Source organism: Bubalus bubalis, chromosome 8 (assembly GCF_019923935.1).
Source record: "Bubalus bubalis isolate 160015118507 breed Murrah chromosome 8, NDDB_SH_1, whole genome shotgun sequence".
Taxonomy (NCBI): domain Eukaryota; kingdom Metazoa; phylum Chordata; class Mammalia; order Artiodactyla; family Bovidae; genus Bubalus; species Bubalus bubalis.
The window spans coordinates 43,604,446-43,628,300 of NC_059164.1; the positions used below are offsets into that span (position 1 = coordinate 43,604,446).

Sequence of the window (23,855 nt, forward strand, 5' to 3'; positions counted from 1 at the left end):
GTAAAAGATTGCACAATGCGGTTTTCATGTTGAATGACTAACAGAATGAAAATACCATGGCTCCTTTTTGTTCTTATAAACATATTGTTCACTCATCAATGCTTGAATTTCAGAACACTCATCTAGAATATCGTCCCCTGGAGACTCAGAGTCTTAGATTTTCAATTTCACAATCAAACTTAGAAGCAACTATACTGCTGTCTTTGTCTTTGCAATCATCTTTTGATTCATCTGAAAATTCTGAAATATCTTTTGTCAGTTTTTCTTTTTTCTATCTTTATGTGCATAACATGAAAAATGATTTCTCAGCTTTGGCACTATTGACATTTTGGGCTGGATAAGTTTTTGTTGTCAGGGGCTGACCTGTGCACTCTACGGTGTGTAGCAGTATTCCTAGCTTCTATAAACAAAGTGCTAAGAAACAGTCCTCATTTAGGACAATGAAAAATATCTCCACACATTGTCCTCCTCTGGGGGGCAAAATCACCTTTCGTTAAGAACCACCATTCAAAACTTCCCTCATAGCTCAGTCTGTAAAGAATCCACCTGCAATGCAGGAGTCCGCCTGCAATGCTGGAGTCCCAGGTTCGATTCTTAGGTTGGGAAGATCCCCTGGAGAAGACAATGGCACCCCATTCCAATATTCTTTCCTGGGAAATCCCATGGACAGATGGGCGGGCTACAGTACATGGGGTTGCAATAGTCGCACATAACTCAGCAACTAAACCACCACCACCAAACACACCATTCAAAGCAAGTGTATCATTCTTCTGTTGTCTTATTCTTTTAGACATTTTCTGTCAGAGTTAGGAATAATTGAAAAATGATATTGAAATAACTACTCAGATAATGAAGTAGCAAAATGTTTTGAGACATATGAAAAATAAGATTACTAAGATCCCATAATGTATTTTAGATTTACAAAGGAGCCCAGTGGACCATTACAGTAATTTTAAGATAGAATAATGCTTATCCTATTTAAAAAATTAGTAAATCTTCTATTTATTTTTTTAGGATACCTCTTAGAAAGAATAAAAGTCATGATACATCAGTCCTACAAATAGAATGTGTTAGTTGCTCAGTTGTGTCGTATTCTTTGCGACCCCATGGACTGTAGCCCATGAGGCTCCTCTGTTCATGGAATTCTCCAGGCCAGATTATGGGTTTGGTTGCCATTGCCTTCTCCAGGGGATCTTCCCCACCCAGGGATACAACCCAGGTCCCCCGCATTGCAGGCAGATTCTTTACCAACTGAGCCACCAGAGAAGCCCACAAATAGAATAGTTCAAAAATATTCAAAAATTAAATTTGGGTCCACTGAATTTTAGTGATAGTTAGGAGAATTGAGTTGAGAGAATCATTCTTGAGATCTCAGAATTTAACTGACTTAAGTTCACAAATGGGAACACTTCATAAAATACCTGGTTTAAAGCTTTGAATATGGTATAATATTATTTCTAGTTAGTGATTGCCTTTAATGTAAATTTCTCTTCCACTCATTTTAAGGATTTGAGATATATTTGATCTATGTAATAAGATGTTTATAGGAATACTAATAGCTACTGGTGGCTCAGTGATAAAGAATCTGCCTGTTAATGCAGGAGACATGGAAGATATAGATTCCGATCCCTGGGTTGGGAATATCCCCTGGAGGAGGAAATGGCAACCAACTCCAGTATTCTTGCCTGGGAAATCTCAAGGACAGAGGAGTCTGGTGGGCTACAGTCCATGGGGTCTCCAAAGAGTCATACACAACTTCGTGACTGAACAACAACAAACAACAAAACTGTCTACTGAGTTCTTATTATATATCCAGAAACTTAGCTAAGCCTTCATTTATTCCATGAATTGTCTCCTTTTTACCAAGGAAGAAACTGTCAGATACAGAGACCGAGGAACTCATTTAGGTTCCCACAGTTAATCCATAGAGCTAAGATTTGAACTTGGGTCTTTCTGCATTCCAAGCTTATGCTGTTTTCACCTTTCTTTATTGTCCAAGCAAAATGTCTAGCAGTAGTACATTTTTTCAGCATAATTAGGGAATAAATAAGTAAACTTTTCAAACAATAGTCTCTTACCTCATTGAATGCCACACATTTGCATTTTCTTAAATGCAGTAATAATAGTTTATATTATACTGAATAGCTTCTGACTTATTTAAACATTTTAACGTTCATATTAGTTTTGAACTTTAGACTTCTTTGAAAATAGGATGATTATTTACTTGAAAAAAATATACATGTATATGAAATTTTGCTTACAATTTCATAAGTTTTGCAGACTCTAGAATGTCATGTAAGTTTGGTTAAGAACTCTTGTTGTTCAGCCCTGTCTGACTCTGTGACCCCATGGAGTGCAGCACGCCAGGCCTCCCTGTCCTTCAGTTATTTTGGAGATGTTCTTTTTTAAAGCTCATGAATTACTTGTCTGCTTGATAAAGACTGTATTATTAAATACAATTGGACTTCTGACTCATGTTTCTATGGGCATGAAGTAGTCTACCATGCTGTAACATAAATGAACTTTTTAAGAGGGGTTCATTTTGCCCTTTTTACTGACTTTTTTGAATTTCATCCCTGGGCTGTTTTATCTAGTTTTACTGTTGTTTTTTTTTTTCCCTCTGAGTAAGCAACCAGAAGGTATATGATTGTTTTGAACTTTTTCGCCTACTTTTTAGATACTTTTTTGTTGTTGCTGGTTGTGATTTTGATGCGTTTGCTTTTGCTGTCTTTCATTCTCTGATATTTACCTATTCTTTTTCTCTTTATACTTGTGGTAGAACTGAAGACTTACGCAGATATTAAGGTGAAGAAAGGTACTCTGAAAAATAGATCGAACCATCTAATAGCTCACACACAACTATAGTTTAGTTTTCATTTGTGTCCAAGTTTATTTTTCATTTGCGTGGGTGACTCATTTCTATTCAGTTACTATAGGTTCCTTTCATCTTCTGGCTCTGTCGTCTATTAAAGCCTTATTGTAATATACATTCACCTGATGGAAGGGGCAGAGCACAGCGAAGGCACATCAGTTTTTCTAAAAGCGCAAGCCTGGGTATTAAACATAGTATTTCCACGTATATTTTATTGGCAAGAACTTAGAAGCACCTAGGTGGGGCTAGTGGTAAAGAACCTCGCCTTCCAGTGCAGGAGGTGTAAGTTTAATTCTGTTAGTTTATAATTTGCTGTTTTCCAGTATATCACCTGATAAAGTTGTTTATCCTTTCTGATTCTTGAATTTCTTTCTCTGTAAAATGGGGAAACACATAATATGCATCACTCTGAGTTGTGAGAATTAAATGTTTGTGTAAAGTAATGAACACTGTTATTGATGCAAAGAGAATGCCAAGTCATAGATGTTACTGTTATTAATAATATGCACATTAATAATGATGAACAGTAACATTGATTATTGTTATCATCTTCATCATTTATGTTTAGTTAGCCAGTCACAGTGATCTTTGATTCCCACCCCTTTCTTCAGTTAAGCTACTGAAACTCCTGAGTATCTTTTTTTCCCTTTAGTCCAAACAGCGTTATTTAATCCCTGTAACAGCAGTTGACATTCTTTTCTCACAGATGTTATTATTCAAAGCAGTACATTTCTATTTCATTCCTAGTTCCTCTGTTACTGCTTTATTATTATTATTTTAAAAGAAATGTATAAAATGTTGAATATTTATTAGTGTAAGTCAAATTTATGCTCTCTTTTTCTATATGTGTATTTTGTATTTGTCTTTCAGAGTCAAAAATTACATGTCCAAACAACAGGAGGCAAAGTGATCTGCCTGGGAACGGTTTATGGAAATATAGATATCCATGCATCAGATAAAAGTGTGAGATTGAAATTTTCATTTTTAATAGTTGTAGTTTTGTCTCAGGTTGGCTCACATAGAGGGTAGATTCTACAAAATTTGTGGTATAACTTCCCCTTTTTAATTCATTTTAGTTTATTAGTAAGTTTAAGTTTGAAATAGAGATGATTAAATATTATACAATTTAATTTTAAATTTGTGTTTTTGAAACTTTTGTTATTAGTTCCTTATTTGGAATCAGTAATATCTTTAAATATTTAGTATTTGTTTAAAATTTTTTTAACGTGAAGTAGAGTTCATTTACTGTATTGTAATTTCTGCTATATAGCAAAGTGATTCAGTTATATACACGTATGCATTCTTTTTTATATTCTTTCCATTATGGTTTATCCCAGGGTATTGAATATAGTTCACTGTGCTATACAGTAGGACCTTATTGTGTATCCATTCTATATGTAATAGTTTGTGTCTAACCCCAAACTCCCAGTGCCTTCTTCCCAAATATTTAATATTTAATTCTGATTCTGAAGAGATTTATTTTTTTTTATCATGGGTTAAAATTATTCATTAAGTAATACTATGAAGAAGTGAAGTGAAGTGAAAGTTGCTCAGTTGTGCCCGACTCTTTGTGACCCCCATGGACGATACAGTCCATGGAATTCTCTAGGCCAGAATACTGGAGTGGGTAGCCTTTCCCTTCTCCAGAGGATCTTCCCAACCCAGGGATCGAACCCAGGTCTCCCACATTGCGGGCGGATTCTTTTACCAGCTGAGCCACAAGGGAAGCCCAAAGTAATACTATAATTGGAATTAAATTTTTCTTAGTGATAGGTTTATTTGAGTATTTTTTTTTTACCTAATACCTGTTTATTTTGCCTTTAGGCAATTGAAGGATGAGTTTCAAAACTCAACTTTCTTCAGTATTTTCCACAAGATGGCGCCATTAGATAGCATTACTGTTTTCCAAACGCTTTTATTAGCCATAGGAATTTTCATTTTTATAAGACAGTTTGCATTTTTCATTCAACTTTTGTTGCTTTCTGTGGTTTAACATAGTATTAAGAATAAAGGTATGATTTTGAAGTATAAATTGTCAACAATATTTCAGCACAATCAGTAATATATTGAATCTTTTGTAAGCCACCTTTTGGGCTTCCCAAGAGACAATAGTGGTAAAGACCCCGCTGCCAATGCAGGAAACATGAGAGGCTCCAGTTTCATCCCTGGGTCAGGAAGATCCCCTGGAGGAGGGCATGGCAACCCACTTCAGTATTCTTGCCTGGAGAACCCCATGCCCCTGCAGGGCATGGCAACCCTCTCCAGTATTCTTGCCAGGAGAGCCTGGTGGTCTGCAATCAGTGGGGTTGCAAAGAGTCAGACACGACTGAAGTGACTTAGCACACAAGCTCAAGCCACCTTTTGGGGCTTCCGTGGTGGCTCAGCAGTAAAGAATCCACTTGCAGTACAGAAGACGAAAGAAATGCAGATTCAATTCCTGGGTCAGAAAGATCCCCTGGAATACGAACTGGCAGCCCACTCCAGTATTTCGCCTGGAAAATTCCATGGACAGAGGAGCATTGCAAGTTACAGTCCATGGGGTTGCAAAGAGTCAGTCACGACTGAGCACACAAGCCATCTTTTATTTTACACTTAGATAATTTGCATGGCTCTTTCGTCATAAATTTGTTCAGTTCCATACTCAACTATATCCTCAGATGATTGGTAGAGGGGAACTGGAATCCTATATGTAGATTATTGTTGGCATAATTAAACAAGGCAGGTTATCACACTAATTATTATACCTTTTTATTTTTCATAGCCTTTTCCTTAGAACCTGTGGGAGACTGTTTAAACCAAAACATTCAAATATATCTTCTTAAAAAGTGTTGAAAGACACTGCCTGGCTTTATGTGGCAGCTGTTTTGAGATGGCATTTAGCTTCACCTCTCTGATTGTGGTCTTGGAGGTACAGAAGGGAAATTGGACAACTGCAGTTGTAGAAAGTACATACTGATGTTCAGATGTAACTATCAAAGGTTTAAATCATCATAATCATTTACTATTTTTAATAGTTTGGCCACTGTTTCCACTCATCATTTATCTTTTCTGTCAACTTTCATGGTTTATTGAATATTCATTTATTTCTACTTTCTGGTTTTTTTGTTTGTTTGTTTCCTGCCTAACTGAGTTTTGTGTTGTACTAACAAATGTATTTTGATATTTCTTTTAGTTTATATTATGCATAGTGTTAATTTTTAATACATATTTCTAAGTTTGTGGGGCTTTATATAAAAAATGCTTATAAAATATATTAACTTTTAATATACAGCTTTCGTGGAAATGTTTTGGATATTTGAGAGGTAGCATAGTGAATTGGTTAAGAGCACAAAATTGAGCATCAGCGTACTTGGGTTTGAATCCTGGCACAGCCACTTACTAAGCTCTTTACTTTCAGATTAGTTATTTAACCTCTATGTATTTTGGTTTTCTGGAAAATGGAATAATAATAATAATGGTGTTAACTCAGATGGTTGTCATGAGGATTAAATGAGTTAAAACATAATATAGATAAAGTACTTAATACAGTGTCTGGCATAGCTAACTCTGTTGTAGTGTTGATGGCAATGATGTTGATAGAGGTAAATGAAACACAGGAAAGATAATTTGACAAGCCCTTAACCTCATGCATGGAGAAGGAAATGGCAACCCACTCCAGTGGTCTTGCCTGGAGAAACCCAGGGACGGGGGAGCCTGGTGAGCTGCCATCTATGGGGTCACACAGAGTCGGACATGACTGAAGCCACTTAGCAGCAGCAGCAAACCTCCCAGTTAACTTGACTGAGACGCTTTCATTATTCACAACATAGGGATGGTGATTTATTTGTTTTTGCTCAAGAAGATTGTGAGAATCAAGTGAGCATAATAAATACTCAACAGTATTCTATATGTATCATTTTATATGAAATGGCTATTTTTAAATTGTATTGTTAATTTCAGTATCCTAAGTTTGATAGAAGATAGAAATCCATTTTATCTGATTGTTGAATGAATTGATGATATAGTTATCATTTGACCTTCCTTTCTTAATTTGGACTGCAAGGCCACAATTTTCCCTTAAAACTTCATTTTAATTTGATAATGTTTATTTATAATAACTAGACTTTATGAGAAAAAGTTCTTTTTGTGTAGGAAGGCAGATTAATTTATAGTAATATCTAAGAAAGGTATTTTTGAGTCTGCTTTTTGTTCTTTAAATAGCTCCTTTTCTTAACAAGCAAGCTGTAAAGTTTAAATGAGTCTATTTTTACTCTTTGTGCTATTACCATTAATATAAATCAGACCTTCAATATTTAAACTATGGTGCCCTCAGTTTAATTGTTCCAGTTAGTATCTGATACAATGCATTATATATGGCCCTCAGTGAAATTTCTATTTCTTTAAAGTAATTTTATTTATTGATTGGTTAAAATATTATTGTGGCAGGGAGAGTTGTATTTTTGTTTGCTTTCATTTGCTTTGAGGATATTTTTTTAGCTTCCTATAGGGTAAAATATTTAGTGTTTAATGAACAAAGTAAATTTTTAGCTTTTTCTAGTAAAAAGCTTTTTCTAGCTTTTTCTAGTAAGTTTTAGCTTTTTTGGTAAATTTTTTTTTTTTTTTTTTAAATACATAAGGAATGTCTTAAAGGCTTTATTTGATTGTGGGGAGAGTCTAATCAAAAGTTCCTCATTTGCCAATTCAATTAAGTTTTCAAATATTCTTTCAATATTTATCTTGTGGTATTCCCTAAAACAGCCTCACTGTTTATAAAAAACTAGAGTATTCATACTTGTCTACTTTATGGAAATACTTGGAGAATTTGAAGCTATGCATAAAGCAACTTTTCATAAAGAAATTTTGTAGGTAAAGGATAATTTTTTTAGAAATATTAAACCTTTACTGTTACACCGAAGAATGCAAAGCATGTGTAATCCTCACAAATCTGAATGTATGTAAAATATCTGTCCTTTGACAGATTTATTGAAACTAGATTTAAAGTAAACCTGTGAATCCATAATTAGTGGAAAAGAAACTGTAGTAGATAAGAAGTAATTGGGTGTATTTAATATATCTAATAAAAGTCCATTAAAGAAAATTTTATACTTCATATCCAGATGGCAAAGTAATTCTAGTGTACTTACCATAACAACCTCTAGGTACTTTTATTTCTCTTTTCATATTTTAGTATTCTTGAAACTCAATTCTTATTAGATAATATTTTGCACTCAACATTATTTTTGAAGGAAGTGTTAAGATTGAATAATACTGATGCCAATGTGTTGAGAAACAAAGATGTTCTGTCTTTAAATACCTCAGTGTAATGCTTGAATCTGACCCTGGGCAAAACTGTGGCATGCCTTCCTGGTGATTTAGTTTTTATGTGAGCAATTTTATATTAACAATCACTTTATGCTTATAAAATATTTGCTTAAAATACTATAAAGATAATCTGGAGTTCTTAGATATCTTCATTAATTAGATATCTTCATTTTACATTGTGTTCAGTATTTGAGACATAAATGCATACTAAATTTTGTTAGGGAAGCTTAGACATAAATATAAAAGTATTTCCATTTTGCTCAATGTAAAACTACTGACATTCGATGTAAAGGGGAAAAATTCTAGAAATAATAGTTTATTTACTGCATTAACAGATGAGAGGAGAAAAATCATATGATAGTCCAATAAAATCAGATAAGGTATATGCTAAAATTTAAAACCCATTCATGATTTAAACAGCAACAACAACAAAACTGGTACGAAATAAAAGGGAACTTCCTTAGTCTTAACAAAAAGGGATCTAGAAGATCTCTATAGCAAACATCATACTTAATGACGCAGTGTTGTAAGCCTTCCCTCTGAGAACAGGAATCAGATAAGGATGCTTACTTGTAACCTCATCACTTCTATTCACTGTTGAATTGAAGGCATGAGCTAATAAGCCAAGAAAGAGCAAGAAAAACAATATGAGGATTGGAAAGGAAGAAATGAAACTATCCTTGTAAACAATATAATTATGCATATAGAAAAATTATTTAAATTCAGGTAAGTTAGTAGAATTAAGTGAGTTTAGTGAGGTTTTGGATTTAAGGTCAAATACAAAAGCCAATTAAGATGAAATGATGTTTAAAAATGCCTTTTATAATGATATTTAGAAAACATAAAATATATGAATAAGTTTAACAAAATATGAAGAATTCTACATAGAAGATATAAAATTATTAGGAGAAAGTAAAGAAGATCTAAATAAATGAAGAAATATAATGGATCTGTTCCACAGAGAATACACTGTTGCTCATAATCATGTAATTAGAGCTGGGGAGTTGAAGTCAATAAGTTGACTGCATGCTGTACATATTAGTTGCTCTCTAATTCTGTTGGTACCATTTTCACTTTTTATTAGCCTTCATTTTATACTGATTTGAATCTTTCTCTTACTAGACTGTGACTGTAGATAAACTACAGGGAAGTTCTGTTAATATATCTACTGAAGATGGTTTGCTGAAAGTCAAGTATCTTTATACAGAATCATCGTTTCTGTCTTCTGCTGCTGGGGATATTACATTAGGAAGTGTTCATGGTAAGATGACAAAGGCCTAATACATCTTAGATATGCCATGTAACAAATTTTAAGAGATGACTCTATTTCTTTGTAGTTGAAGGAGGATCTGCAAATTAGGAAGGTGTCCCTCTAAATAATTAATTACAAACTAATCATCTTTAAAAACCCACAAAATAAAGTGACTCATAATGTACTGAATTTTATTTTGTCAAGAAATTGAATATCATGTTGTTATACATGAAGCTAAAAATAATTCTGATTTTTAATGCATTTCCTTGTAGAATGGAACAAACAACAAAGAAATGTGTGCAGGACTATTCAGAGGAAAGCATGATGAAGTGAAAGCAGTGTTAAAAAATAAAGATGGGTTCTGAGTGTTTTATGTTGTGATAGGAAAGCTAAGGATGAAATAAATTAAACATTTGTGTGAGACATTATAGCAATTCAGTGATACTAATTTTGGCTAAAATACTTTAGTGTGTACTAGCACCAGGTCCTCTCAGTGCCCTGCCATTTTCAGTGTTCTTTAATTAAATACAATCTTACAACTTTCAAAACATGTCTCTGCAGTTAAATAATGTTACTTAGTTAACTTTTGTGTTATTGAAAGAAAAGAAGAGAACATAATGGTGATGTAATATGGCCGCCATGAAATTAAAAGACACTTACTCCTTGGAAGGAAAGTTATGACCAACCTAGATAGCATATTGAAAAGCAGAGACATTACTTTGCCAAAAAAAGGTCCGTCTAGTTAAGGCTATGGTTTTTCCAGTGGTCATGTATGGATGTGAGAGTTGGACTGTGAAGAAAGCTGAGCACCGAAGAATTGATGCTTTTGAACTGTGGTGTTGGAGAAGACTCTTGAGAGTCCCTTGGACTGCAAGGAGATCCAACCAGTCCATTCTAAAGGAGATCGGTCCTGGGTGTTCTTTGGAAGGAATGATGCTAAAGCTGAAACTCCAGTACTTTGGCCACCTCATGCGAAGAGTTGACTCATTGGAAAGGACCCTGATGCTGGGAGGGGTTTGGGGCAGGAGGAGAAGGGGACAACAGAGGATGAGATGGCTGGATGGCATCACTGACTTGATGGACGTGAGTCTGGGTAAACTCCGGGAGTTGGTGATGGACAGGGAGGCCTGGCGTGCTGCGATTCATGGGGTCGCAAAGAGTCGGATGCAACTGAGCAACTGAACTGAACTGAACTGAATATGGCAGAAGGCATGTTGGTATTTAGTGTCGCTCAGCATGCTTTTTAATTTCCACATAGTGGATGATTTTTTAAGTCCAGGCATGTTTTCTAAAATATATATAGATATTAATAGAATTAAGAATCTCTTATCCTGGCAGGTAGTGTTTACACATCTGCTGAATGCCTTTTGGACCATTTTCGAGGAGTTATAAACAAACTTTTGCTGTACGTAGTCCACACTCATTTAACTTCTATAGGAAAGCTGAATATTGTTGTCTATATACTTTGGTGAAACTTCCAGATTTTCATAATCAACATGAATTATTAAATAGTATTAGAAAACCTGACTAGTGCTAACCATGCTCTATAGTAAACTGGCAAGTAGTCTTACAGTTAAAAAGAAAACTAAAAAAAAAGAGAACTTAAATGCTTGAAATAATTATTGAACCTCAATTTCATAGTTAAACCTTGTCGATAATTCTGGTAGGCTTAAAGTATTATTTGAGACCAGAATAGCTTGTGTCCAGTAGAGCTGCACCTAAATAAAGCGAATAGTTTTCTTACTTATTCATCAGGGTTTTTTTTTTTTTTTACTTAGTTATGCCTTGACTAGTTCTGGTACTTTGTAACTCCATATTTGAACAATGACTTATATGTAAGCATTGCATTTCTAACTGTCAATTGTAACTAAAAGTGCTGTACTTAATATATTAAGTAACTTTTAATGGAAAAGCAGTTCCTTACATATTACATGTTGATTAACACTCAGGATAGATAAGAACAGCTCTCTTCTCAGCAGTACTTTATATCATGTTTATTCTAAATTCATTAACGTTAAATTTTTTTTTTTGCTTTAAGTTAGTCAAGAATTGAACTTGGTACAATTTAACATCAGTAGTTTGCATGATAGTAAAACAAATGTACTTTTTTGAAGCAGTCCTCAAAATACTCTGCTGCTGCTGCTGCTAAGTCGCTTCAGTCGTGTCCAACTCTGTGCGACCCCATAGATGGCAGCCCACTAGGCTCCCCCATCCCTGGGATTCTCCAGGCAAGAACCCTGGAGTGGGTTGCTGCCGGGGTCCAGCCCTAGCAGGATCCAGGGGTACCCTTAGGATGACAGCAGAGGTGATAAGGAAAGTAAAAAGGGAAGAGAAAGAGGCTTGATCTTCCTTGGTTTACACAGAAAGCCAATAAAGCTCCTGTGTTCCAAGGAGTCATCCTGAAAGAAGAACAGAGAGAGAAAAAGAGAGAAAAGCAAAAAAAAGAATGACACGGGGAGACCAAGCTTCGGTGAGCGAGGCCCATAACTTTATTTTCAAAAGGAACTTTTATTTATTATTTTTTTTAATTTTATTTTATTTTTAAACTTTACATAACTGTATTAGTTTTGCCAAACATCAAAATGAATCCGCCACAGGTATACTTTGACTTGTACATAGAGTGAAATGAAAGATGCAAAGTCATACAGTCAGCCCAAACATTACATCTGTTTTATCTTTATCAAAACCAGGATTTTTTCTGCATACCTTTCCCATAAACAATGTTGTGTACATTATCTTCTGGCCTTGGAGGCCTGTGGACATTTTATGACTCTTTTTTGATATGACTCTCTTTCTCAACCAGAAAACTTACTTTCCCTTGAAGTGTTTTTTCTTTATATTTCTAATCTATGTCAGCCTCAGAAAGTGCTAAACAAAGTTACATTCTCATGGAGCAAAGGTGCAGTGAGTTACAACAAAGAAAGAACCAATTAGCTCAAAGGTCTGATGTGGTTAATTCCAAGGCTACTGCTTGTTTTTCTTACATTCCAACTATGTTAACTAATGCACTCCCAGGTGCACAATGGATAAGGGATATGGGCACTTGGCAGCAAGCATTGGCTCAACAATGAAATCCTACACCAGCACTACTCTAATAGTTTTTAACTCTTCGAAAGGCTCTATATTTTTAGAATGTTTTAGGCTTTCCAGGTCTCTCACGGTTGGGAGGCTGTGCACAATCGTGTGTTAATTGTAAGAGTATGGATAAACCTGTCGGGCAAGCTAGAAAGCCATCAGAGGGGTTTGAATTGAAACACTCCTATCATGCCCAGGAGACTTATTAACTAAAGCCCTAAGCTGACTTTTTCCAGAGAAAGGTAGCCCCCTGTTAATGTCAGAAGAGTTGGTGAAAGGCACAAAATAGTAAGACAGATTCTGGTTTGGGGGGTAAATGCTTTGAGCAGATCCAGGGGGTCCCTTGAGGCCTGATCCGCCTTTGCCTGTCAGGTTCTCTCCACATGACCTTTGTCATGGGTGGGATCTTCTGTGGTGGCTCCCGGCAGGTTGCCATTTCCTTCTCCAATGCATGAAAGTGAAAAGTGAAAGTGAAGTCACTCAGTTGGGTCCGACTCTTAGCAACCCCATGGACTGCAGCCTACCAGGCTCCTCTGTCCATGGATTTTCCAGGCAAGAGTGCTAGAGTAGGGTGCCATTGCCAAAATACTCTAGGTCTCTTGATTAGTTACAGTGGCTGAAATAGAAACAGATGGCTAGAAATAAAAGAGTTCATTCTTTAGCTTTTGTAAAGTGTTTTTTATTTACTGACCTCTACTTTGAAGTCAAATACCTTTTCTTGGGTTGTTTAAGTCTAATCAGACTTGCATCCTCTTTCAGACTTTGTCTCTGGTTGGATTTTTGAAAGGAGACTATAAGATGGAAATGAAGAGTGTAGCAGATTTACCAGGGAGGCCTCTGGGACCCAATGCCATACTAAGGAAGAAAGCCTAGTTTCCACAGGAGAGATTAAACTTGATGAGTCTCAACAACCCCAAAGGATGCTGTGAAGCTGAGATGGTCCTCAGAATTGTTTCAGGTTGGGATGAGGGGAGATGGACCTTTATGTCCCCAGTCCTAAGATGCAGGCTGCCCCAGAAGCAGTATGATCCTGTATCAAAATGGCTCTCTTCAGCTAAACCAGTTCCCTAAGGGGGCAGACCGCTGAGGACTGTCTGCCAGCAGTATTCCCAGTAGATCAGAAAATGAGCCCTTCAGTTACAGAGGGGATTCTGGATGACAGCGTACAGCATCCTCTACCTTTATTGATTCATGAAGTACCTTTATTGACCACCTACTGTGTGCCAGATTTTCAGGCCCCAGGGTATGAAGTTGGGCAGGAGATGATCTCTATCTTTAAAGAACTCATAGTCTAGTGGGAGGATTGGGTGTCATCTTTCTCGTTTGTAATACTAGTAGAGCAGAAAGAAGTAGAAGGGAAAATTGATCCAGTTGCCACGGTATAAAAGGTTCCATTTGTACAAAGATTGTACAAATACAAAAGGTTGTTCAGCCCTGCTTTCTCTATCTAATCCTTGGCTCTCACTCTACTTGGTTTTCCAGTAGTAGTCAGTATAAGAGAGAGAGCGATTTGAAAGAAACCATTTTTGTTTTTCAGTCACACCCAGTGCCTACCTACTTTTTAAGTCACCCTTCAGAGAGGCCCAAGTTTCTTGCCTTTCCCTTCTATGCCATACCTAGTTCCATCCTTGTCCCAAGGGATTATATGCACATGTTCCTTGAGTCTGGAGTGTGAAGATGGGATGGGTACAGAAGAGTAGCCAATGTTCTAGCCCTACATCCTAATAAGTTTAAAGATAGAGTCATGACTGCAGGGAGGAAGTCCCTATGTTCTAGCTACTGGAGTTTAGTAGGGAGAGATACCTCCCAAGGGTCACCCTAAGCTGAAACACTAAATATATATTCCAGTGAATTCTTTGTTGTAAGTGGTGATGGTCATATAATGCAAATTAGATCCGTATTTTGGTTGTATTTAAATAAACTACCTTGGGAATCTTTTATGGGAAAATAGATTGCTACTTCTAAACATCTTACAGAAAATAAACTCATAAGAATATATATATTCTAAGACCTGCCTGTTCAAGATTTGTTTAGTTTGGCTTCTTTTTCATACAGTAGATCTTTGTTTTTTAACTCCAACATACAGATGTTGTAAAAGCGTTTTATACCACAAACATCATAACAATAACTGTCTTCAGATATATGAATTTGGAGCCCTTCTGTCAGTAGGGGTGTGTGTGTGCACTAAATTGCTTCAGTTGTGTCTGAATCTTTGTGACCCTAGGGACCATAGCTTGCCAGACTCCTCTGTCCATGGAATTTTCCAGGCAAGAATATTAGAGTGGTTTTCCTTGCCCTCCTCCTGGGGATCTTCCTGACCCAGGGATCGAACCCATCTCTCTTATGTCTCCTGCATTGGCAGGCAGGTTCTTTACCACTACCACTGCCTGGGGAGCCCATCAGTAGGTGGGTGGCCGTTTGTGTGAAAGTGTGTTGAAACCAAACATTTATTGTGTGCTTCAGTGAGTCTGCTGCTTTTACTTGCTGGATAATTGGCTGTTTACAAATGAAGAATACAAAACTTAGAAATATCTAATTGTTTGCTCTCAGTTATAAGTTAATTAGTGGAAGAGCAAGTATTCAATCCAGATTTCTTGACTTTTAGGGAGATGTTTTAAAACAGTGTTTATACACGGCCATGGTAAATTTCTTGATTGCAACCCAAATTGTATCATCGCTTTGAGGGCTTCCTGGGTTGCTCTACAGATGCTTCCTCTAGGCAGACAACACTATAACACAGATGCACTGCTTCAGCTAGATTCTAAATTGTAAACTCCAGTTTCAGAATCATTATTATTCCTTAAATGAGTTGTTGGTGTTCCATAGACTGTCTGGCTGGAGAAGGCAATGGCGACCCACTCTGGTACTCTTGCCTGGAAAATCCCATGGATGGAGGAGCCTGGTAAGCTGCAGTCTGTGGGGTCGCGAAGAGTTGGATACAACTGAGCAACTTCACTTTCACCTTTCACCTTCATGCATTGAAGAAGGAAATGGCAACCCACTCCAGTGTTCTTGCCTGGAGGATTCCAGGGAGAGGGGAGCCTGGTGGGCTGCCGTCTATGGGGTTGCACAGAGTCGGACATGACTGAAGCGACTTAGCAGCAGCAGCAGCAGAGTGTCTGGGTTCAGCTTAGCTCCATGGAGCCATTCAGGTCCTCAGTTCATTCTATAAAAGTGTTGCTGCTATCTTCAGTGTGTGGCTTCGAAGGGTTCCTTCCGTAAAGGAAGAGGGAGCTTGAAATTTATTTTTTGTCTATGTATTCTTTTTGTTCATATCAGATCAGATCAGTCGCTCAGTCGTGTCCGACTCTTTGCAACCCCATGAATCGCAGCACGCCAGGCCTCCCTGTCCATCACCAACTCCCGGAGTTCACCCAGACTCACGTCCATTGAGTCAGTGATGCCATCCAGTCATCTCATCCTCTGTCATCCCCTTCTCCTCCTGCCCCCAATCCCTCCCAGCATCAGAGTCTTTTCCAATGAGTCACCTCTTCACATGAGGTGGCCAAGGACTGGAGTTTCAGCTTTAGCATCATTCCTTCCAAAGAAATCCCAGGGCTGATCTCCTTTAGAATGGACTGGTTGGATCTCCTTGCAGTCCAAGGGACTCTCAAGAGTCTTCTCCAACACCATAGTTCAAAAGCATCAATTCTTCAGCACTCAGCCTTCTTCACAGTCCAACTCTCACATCCATACATGACCACAGGAAAAACTATAACCTTGACTAGACGAAGCTTTGTTGGCAAAATAATGTCTCTGCTTTTTAATATGCTATCTAGGTTGGTCATAACTGCAAATCAGTACTGCTGAATACTTAAAAGAGGATGCTTAGTAATGAAGAAAGGGAAAATGAAAGGAGTAATAATAATAAGTCTTTCCTGGCCTTGCAGATTGACTCCTATATGTAGAGGAAATAAAAAAAAAATCTAAAATGTTTTTTGAAGTGAAAATTTTAAGTATAGCTAGCTGTATTTTCTCGATAAGAAAATGAGTTATCTAATGAACTAGTAATATTTACTATTTGTAATGTTGCTGCTGCTGCTAAGTTGCTTCAGTCATGTCCAACTCTGTGCAACCCCATGGACAGCAGCCCACCAGGCTCCCCCGTCCCTGGGACTATCCAGGCAAGAACACTGGAGTGGGTTGCCAGTTCCTTCTCCAATGCATGAAAGTGAAAAGTGAAAGTGAAGTCGCTCAGTTGTGTCCGACTCTTAGCGACCCCATGGACTGCAGCCTACCAGGCTCCTCCATCCATGGGATTTTCCAAGGAAGAGTACTGGAGTGGGTTGCCATTGCCTTCTCCATTTGTAATGTTGAATACTGCACAATTGCATTCATCTCACATGGCAGCAAAGTAATGCTCAAAATTCTCCAAGCCAGGCTTCAGCAATATGTGAACCGTGAACTTCCAGAGTTCAAGCTGGATTTAGAAAAGGCAGAGGAACCAGAGATCAAATTGCCAACATCCGTTGGATCATCGAAAAAGCAGGAGAGTTCCAGAAAAACATCTATTTCTGCTTTATCAACTATGCCAAGCCTTTGACTGTGTGGATCACAACAAACTGTGGAAAATTCTGAAAGAGATGGGAATACCAGACCACCTGGCCTTTCTCCTGAAAAATCTGTATGCAGGTCAAGAAGCACCAGTTAGAACTAGGCATGGAACAACAGACTGGTTCCAAATTGGGAAAGGAGTACATCAAGGCTGTATATCGTCACTCTGCTTATTGAACTTATATGCAGAGTACATCATGAGAAATGCCAGGCTGGATGAAGCACAAGCTGGAATCAAGATTGCTGGGAGAAATATCAATAACCTCAGATATGCAGATGATACCACCTTTATGTTAGAAAATGAAAAAGAACTAAAGAGCCTCTAGATAAAAGTGAAAAGGAGAGTGAAAAAGTTGACTTAAAAGTCAACATTCAGGAAACTAAGATCATGGCATCTGGTCTTATCACTTCATGGCAAATAGATGGGGAAACAATGGAAACAGTGACAGACTTTATTTTTGGGGACTCCAAAATCACTGCAGGTAGTGACTGCAGCCATGAAATTAAAAGACTCTTGCTCCTTGGAAGAAAAGTTATAACCAACCTAGACATCATATTAAAAAGCAGAGACATTTCATTGCCAACAAAAGTCCATCTAGTCAAAGCTATGGTTTTTCCAGTAGTCATGTATGGATGTGAGAGTTGGACTATAAAGAAAGCTGAGCACTGAAGAATTGATGCTTTTGAACTGTGGTGTTGGAGAAGACTCTTGAGAGTCCCTTGGACTGCAAGGAGATCCAACCAGTCCATCCTAAAGGAAATCAGTCCTAAATAGTCACTGGAAGGACTGATCCTGAAGCTGAAACCCCAATACTTTGGCTACCTGGTACGTAGAACTGACTCATTGGAAAAGACCCTGATGCTGGGAAAGATTGAAGGCAGGAGGAGGAGGAGATGACACAGGAGGAGATGACACAGGATGAGATGGTTGGATGGCATCACCAACTCAATGGACATGAGTTTGAGTAAACTCTGGGAGTTGGTGATAGACAGGGAGGCCTGGCATGCTGCCGTCCATGGGGTCGCAGAGTTGGAACGATTGAGCGACTGAACTGAACTGAATGTTGAATCACATATATTAAGTATGTATGCCTTCTAATACAGAAGAAACTAGTGTATTCATTGATTCAACAAAAATTCCCTAATGTTCTGGCACTGAGAATTTAGTGGGAGAATAAGTACTTGAATAGTTTGTGTTCAGATGTAAAATTTTATGACAGTTTACTATCTTTTGATTTTCTTCTAAGTTATCAAAAATTAGATTCTTTGTAAAGTGTAGTTTGTTGTATTCTGCTATTTGAATATTTGTGATTTTTAAAGAATTCTGTATTTATATGTATTCTCAGTTCAGTTCAGTTCAGTCACTCAGTCGTGTCCGACTCTTTGCGACCCCATGAATCGCAGCACGCCAGGCCTCCCTGTCCATCGCCAACTCCTGGAGTTCACTCAGACTCATGTCCATTGAGTCAGTGATGCCATCCAGCCATCTCATCCTCTGTCGTCCCCTTCTCCTCCTGCCCCCAATCCCTCCCAGCATCAGAGTCTTTTAAAATGAGTCAACTCTTCCCATGAGGTGGCCAAAGTATTGGAGTTTCAGCTTTAGCATCATTCCTTCCAAAGAAATCCCAGGGCTGATCTCCTTCAGAATGGACTGGTTGGATCTCCTTGCAGTCCAAAGGACTCTCAAGAGTCTTCTCCAACACCACAGTTCAAAAGCATCAATTCTTCGGCGCTCAGCTTTCTTCACAGTCCAACTCTCACATCCATACATGACCACTGGAAAAGCATAGCCTTGACTAGACGGACCTTTGTTGGCAAAGCAATGTCTCTGCTTTTCAATATGCTATCTAGCTTGGTCATAACTTTCCTTCCAAGGAGAAAGCGTCTTTTAATTTCATGGCTGCTGTCACCATCTGCCATGATTTTGGAGCCCCCCAAAAATAAAGTCTGTCACTGTTTGCACTGTTTCCCCATCTATTTCCCATGAAGTGATGGGACCAGATGCCATGATCTTTGTTTTCTGAATGTTGAGTTTTAAGCCAACTTTTCACTCTCCTCTTTCACCTTCAACAAGAGGCTTTTTAGTTCCTCTTCACTTTCTGCCATAAGGTTGGTGTCATCTGCAGATCTGAGGTTATTGATATTTCTCCCGGCAATCTTGATTCCAGTTTGTGCTTCTTCCAGCCCAGTGTTTCTCATGATGCACTCTGCATATAAGTTAAATAAGCAGGGTGACAATATACAGCCTTGACGTACTCCTTTTCCTATTTGGAACCAGTCTGTTGTTCCATGTCCAGTTCTAACTGTTGCTTCCTGACCTGCATATAGGTTTCTCAAGAGGCCGGTCAGGTGGTCTGGTATTCCCATCTCTTTCAGAATTTTCCACAGTTTATTGTGATCCACGCAGTCAAAGGCTTTGGCATAGTCAATAAAGCAGAAATAGATGTTTTTCTGGAACTCTCTTGCTTTTTCCATGATCCAGCGGAGGTTGGCAATTTGATCTCTGGTTCCTCTGCCTTTTCTAAAACCAGCTTGAACAACTGGAAGTTCACGGTTCACATATTGCTGAAGCCTGGCTTGGAGAATTTTGAGCATTACTTTACCAGCCTGTGAGATGAGTGCAATTGTGCAGTAGTTTGAGCATTCTTTGGCATTGCCTTTCTTTGGGATTGGAAAGAAAACGGACCTTTTCCAGTCCTGTGGCCACTGCTGAGTTTTCTAAATTTGCTGACATATTGAGTGCAGCACTTTCACAGCATCATCTTGCAGGATTTGAAATAGCTCCACTGGAATTCCATCACCTCCACTAGCTTTGTTCGTAGTGATGCTTTCTAAGGCCCACTTGACTTCACATTCCAGGATGTCTGGCTCTAGGTGAGTGATCACACCATTGTGATTATCTTGGTCGTGAAGCTCTTTTTTGTACAGTTCTTCTGTGTATTCCTGCCACCTCTTCTTAATATCTTCTGCTTCTGTTAGGTCCATACCATTTCTGTCCTTTATCGAGCCCATCTTTGCATGAAATGTTCCCTTGATATCTCTAATTTTCTTGAAGAGATCTCTAGTTTTTCCCATTCTGTTGGTTTCCTCTATTTCTTTGCATTGATCGCTGAAGAAGGCTTTCTTATCTCTTCTTGTTGTTCTTTGGAACTCTGCATTCAAATGCTTATATCTTTCCTTTTCTCATTTGCTTTTCACTTCTCTTCTTTTCACAGCTATTTGTAAGGCCTCCCCAGACAGCCATTTTGCTTTTTGGCATTTCTTTTCCATGGGGATGGTCTTGATCCCTGTCTCCTGTACAATGTCACGAACCTCAGTTCATAGTTCATCAGGCAATCTGTCTATCAGATCCAGTCCCTTAAGTGTATTTCTCACTTCCAGTGTATAATCATAAGGGATTTGATTTAGGTCATACATGAATGGTCTAGTGGTTTTCCCTACATTCTTCAATTTCAGTCTGAATTTGGCAATAAGGAGTTCATGATCTGAGCCACAGTCAGTTCCTGGTCTTGTTTTTTGCTGACTGTATAGAGCTTCTCCATCTTTGGCTGCAAAGAATATAATCAATCTGATTTCAGTGTTGACCATCTGGTGATGTCCATGCGTAGAGTCTTGTCTTGTGTTGTTGGAAGAGGGTGTTTGCTATGACCAGTGCATTTTCTTGGCAAACCTCTTTGCCCTGCTTCATTCCGTATTCCAAGGCCAAATTTACCTGTTACTCCATGTGTTTCTTAACTTCCTACTTTTGCATTCCAGTCCCCTATAATGAAAAGGACATCTTTTTGGGGTGTTAGTTCTAAAAGGTCTTGTAGGTCTTCATAGAACCGTTCAGCTTCAGCTTCTTCAGCATTACTGGTTGGGGCAGAGACTTGGATTACTGTGATATTGAATGGTTTGCCTTGGAAATGAACAGAGATCATTCTGTCGTTTTTGAGATTGCATCCAAGTACTGCATTTCGAACTCTTTTGTTGACCATGATGGCTACTCCATTTCTTCTGAGGGATTCCTGCCTGCAGTAGTAGATATAATCGTCATCTGAGTTAAATTCACCCATTCCAGTCCATTTTAGTTCACTGATTTCATAGAATGTCGATGTTTACTCTTGCCATCTCTTGTTTGACCACTTCCAATTTGCCTTGATTCATGGACCTGACATTCCAGGTTCCTATGCAGTATTGCTCTTCACAGCATCAGACCTTGTGTCTATCACCAGTCACATCCACAACTGGGTATTGTTTTTGCTTTGGCTCCATCCCTTCATTCTTTCTGGAGTTATTTCTCCACTGATCTCCAGTAGCATATTGGGCACCTACTGACCCGGGGCATTCCTCTTTCAGTATCCTATCATTTTGCCTTTTCATACTGTTCATGGGGATCTCAAGGCAAGAATACTGAAGTGGTTTGCCATTCCCTTCTCCAGTGGACCACATTCTGTCAGACCTCTCCACCATGACCTGACCATCTTGGCTGGCCCCACGGGCATGGCTTAGTTTCATTGATTTAGACAAGGCTGTGGTCCTATTTTTAGAATATTTATAAATGTATAGTATCCTGACTTAGGAAGAAAAGTGTCCTTGAAATGGTTTGCTGGGATTGATTTTACTTACAATTTAAATAAATTAATTGGGTTTAATATATAGGAGTACTCATGACAGTCATTTTAGTGTTTTATATTTAACTTATGTTATTTTTTGGAATAAATGATTAATGAATAAAACTATTTAAAATATTTAAATTCTCTAACTTAGGATCTTATTTTAGGCTCTTTGGGAACATACATTAATAAATTGATGACTGTTAGTTCCCTTTTTTCTGTACTTCAGAAGTCCTTTGTTGCCAAAAGATTTAGCAATATATACATGCTAAATGCTTTCTTAAATAACTTTGGATTTTAGAAACTTTCACAAAAGTAAAAGTTACATAAACTATGCAAATACAATTGATAATTTTGATAACACTCAAAACTTCATAAAGAAGTGTTTCAGTTTTCTCTAAGAAGAACATATAAGCTCTGGTAAATTTATAAATCTGCCTTATGAATTTAGAAACTCAGAAATACAAAATTCTAAAGGAAAGAAACTCTTATTGGATTAAATGGGATTCTTCATAAGCTTATGAAAATGCTTTGTTCTAATTTTAGTGTTTATTCTTAAGTTCATTAAGTTTGATTGTCATTTGACACATAATTTATGTTAATATTGAGTCTGGACACTTAAAACATTTTTATATGAAGTTATAGCTTCCTTTGTGGTACAGATAGCATAGATTTTTTCTTTTCACAATTTAGACATGTGATAAATATGCTGCTATTCCATGCAGTGTTTGGACTCCACTCATTTCCTTGGAGGGACTGGACTCCGTCCTTAAAGGTGATAATGCCATTTTCAATGTATGGCCTCCAAGCTTCCACTAAAGGAAGAGAGATCATAGAGGATCATGTGAGAAATTTGTTAGCCAGAATGTTTTAAAATGACTGTAACTATAGAAGTCTGAGATAAAGAGCTTAGTGTGTTCTAAGGAAGGAGAAAGGCACACAAGTATTAGTGGGTACTGGCATCTGTGTCACATCTTATATTTATAATTTTTGTTCAGTCGCTAGGTCGCATCTGACTCCTTGTGAACTGCAACATGCAAGGCTCCCCTGTCCTTCACTATCACCCAGGTTCATATCCATTGAGTCGTTGATGCTGTCTAACCATCTCGTCCTCTGGTGTCCTCTTCTGTTGCCTTCAGTCTTTACGAGCATCAGGGTCTTTTCTAGTGAATCGTCTCTTCATGTCAGATGGCCAGAGCATTGGAGCTTCAGCTTCAGCATGTGTCCCTCCAGTGACTGTTCAGGGTTGATTTCCTTAAGGACTGACTGGCTTGATCTCCTGGCAGTCCAAGGGACTCTCAAGAGTCTTCTCCAGCACCAAATTTGAAAGCATCAGTATTTAAAATTGCTCTTTCTCAAATGTCTGTGAGTTCTTCCTTTTTTACACACCCGCTTGGTATTCTCCAGCATTTCATCCTGTTTCATTGTTCTTTCAGTTCTTTCTTTTCCTTGGACATCTTATACACTTTTGATTCTCAACTACCAATGTATTCCAATAATTCAAATTTGTATCTCTGGCCCTGACTTCCAACTTACACATCCATCTGCTTAGTAGACATAGCCATTTGGATCTTTATAGTCTTCTCTGATGACTTCATGTTTCTAACTTCTTTTCTCCTGTTTTCCCAGCCCCCACCCGCAACCTCATCCATAATGTATTCCTCCTCTTTTATTTCCATTTGCAGATTCTAATATTACCATGTACATTATTTCCTAAGCTAGAAATCCAGAAGTAATCCTGAATTTCTGTCACCTTCCACATTTAGTCAACACCAAGTTTAGATAGGTTTTAGGTGGCTCAGTGGCAAAGAAACCGCCTACCATTGCAGGAGATACAGGAGACACAGGTTTGATCCCTGGGTTGGGAAGTTCTTTTAGAGGAGGAAATGGCAGCCCACTCAGTATTCTTGCCTGGAGAATCCCATGGAAAGAGGAACCTGGCAGGTATAGTCCATGGGTTTGCAAAGAGTCAAACATGACTGAGCTGCACGAGCACAATCACCTAAATATTTCTTTCAATCTTTTGTTCAGAATTTCTACTCTTCTAATTAAGATTCTTGTCAGCTCTTGCCTCACCTCTAGCAATAAATTTGCTTCCAGTCTTGCCTTTTTCAAATTCATTGTCCTAACTATTGTGTGAAAGTGCAAGTGCTAGTCACTCAGTCATGTCTGACTCTTTGCCACCCCATGGACTTTACAGTCCATG

General features: G+C 38.0%; 1 protein-coding gene across 2 annotated transcripts in view; it reads left to right on the forward strand.

Moving 5' to 3' along the window:
- Nucleotides 1-23,855, forward strand: part of FAM185A (family with sequence similarity 185 member A) — a 75,373-nt gene that overhangs the window by 6,641 nt on the left and 44,877 nt on the right. For both annotated transcript variants that reach the window (XM_025291067.3, XM_006049861.4), the window contains exons 3-4: nucleotides 3,743-3,835; nucleotides 9,296-9,434. In XM_025291067.3, coding sequence (XP_025146852.1) covers nucleotides 3,743-3,835; nucleotides 9,296-9,434 — 232 coding nt within the window. The remainder of the gene's footprint in view (nucleotides 1-3,742; nucleotides 3,836-9,295; nucleotides 9,435-23,855) is intronic.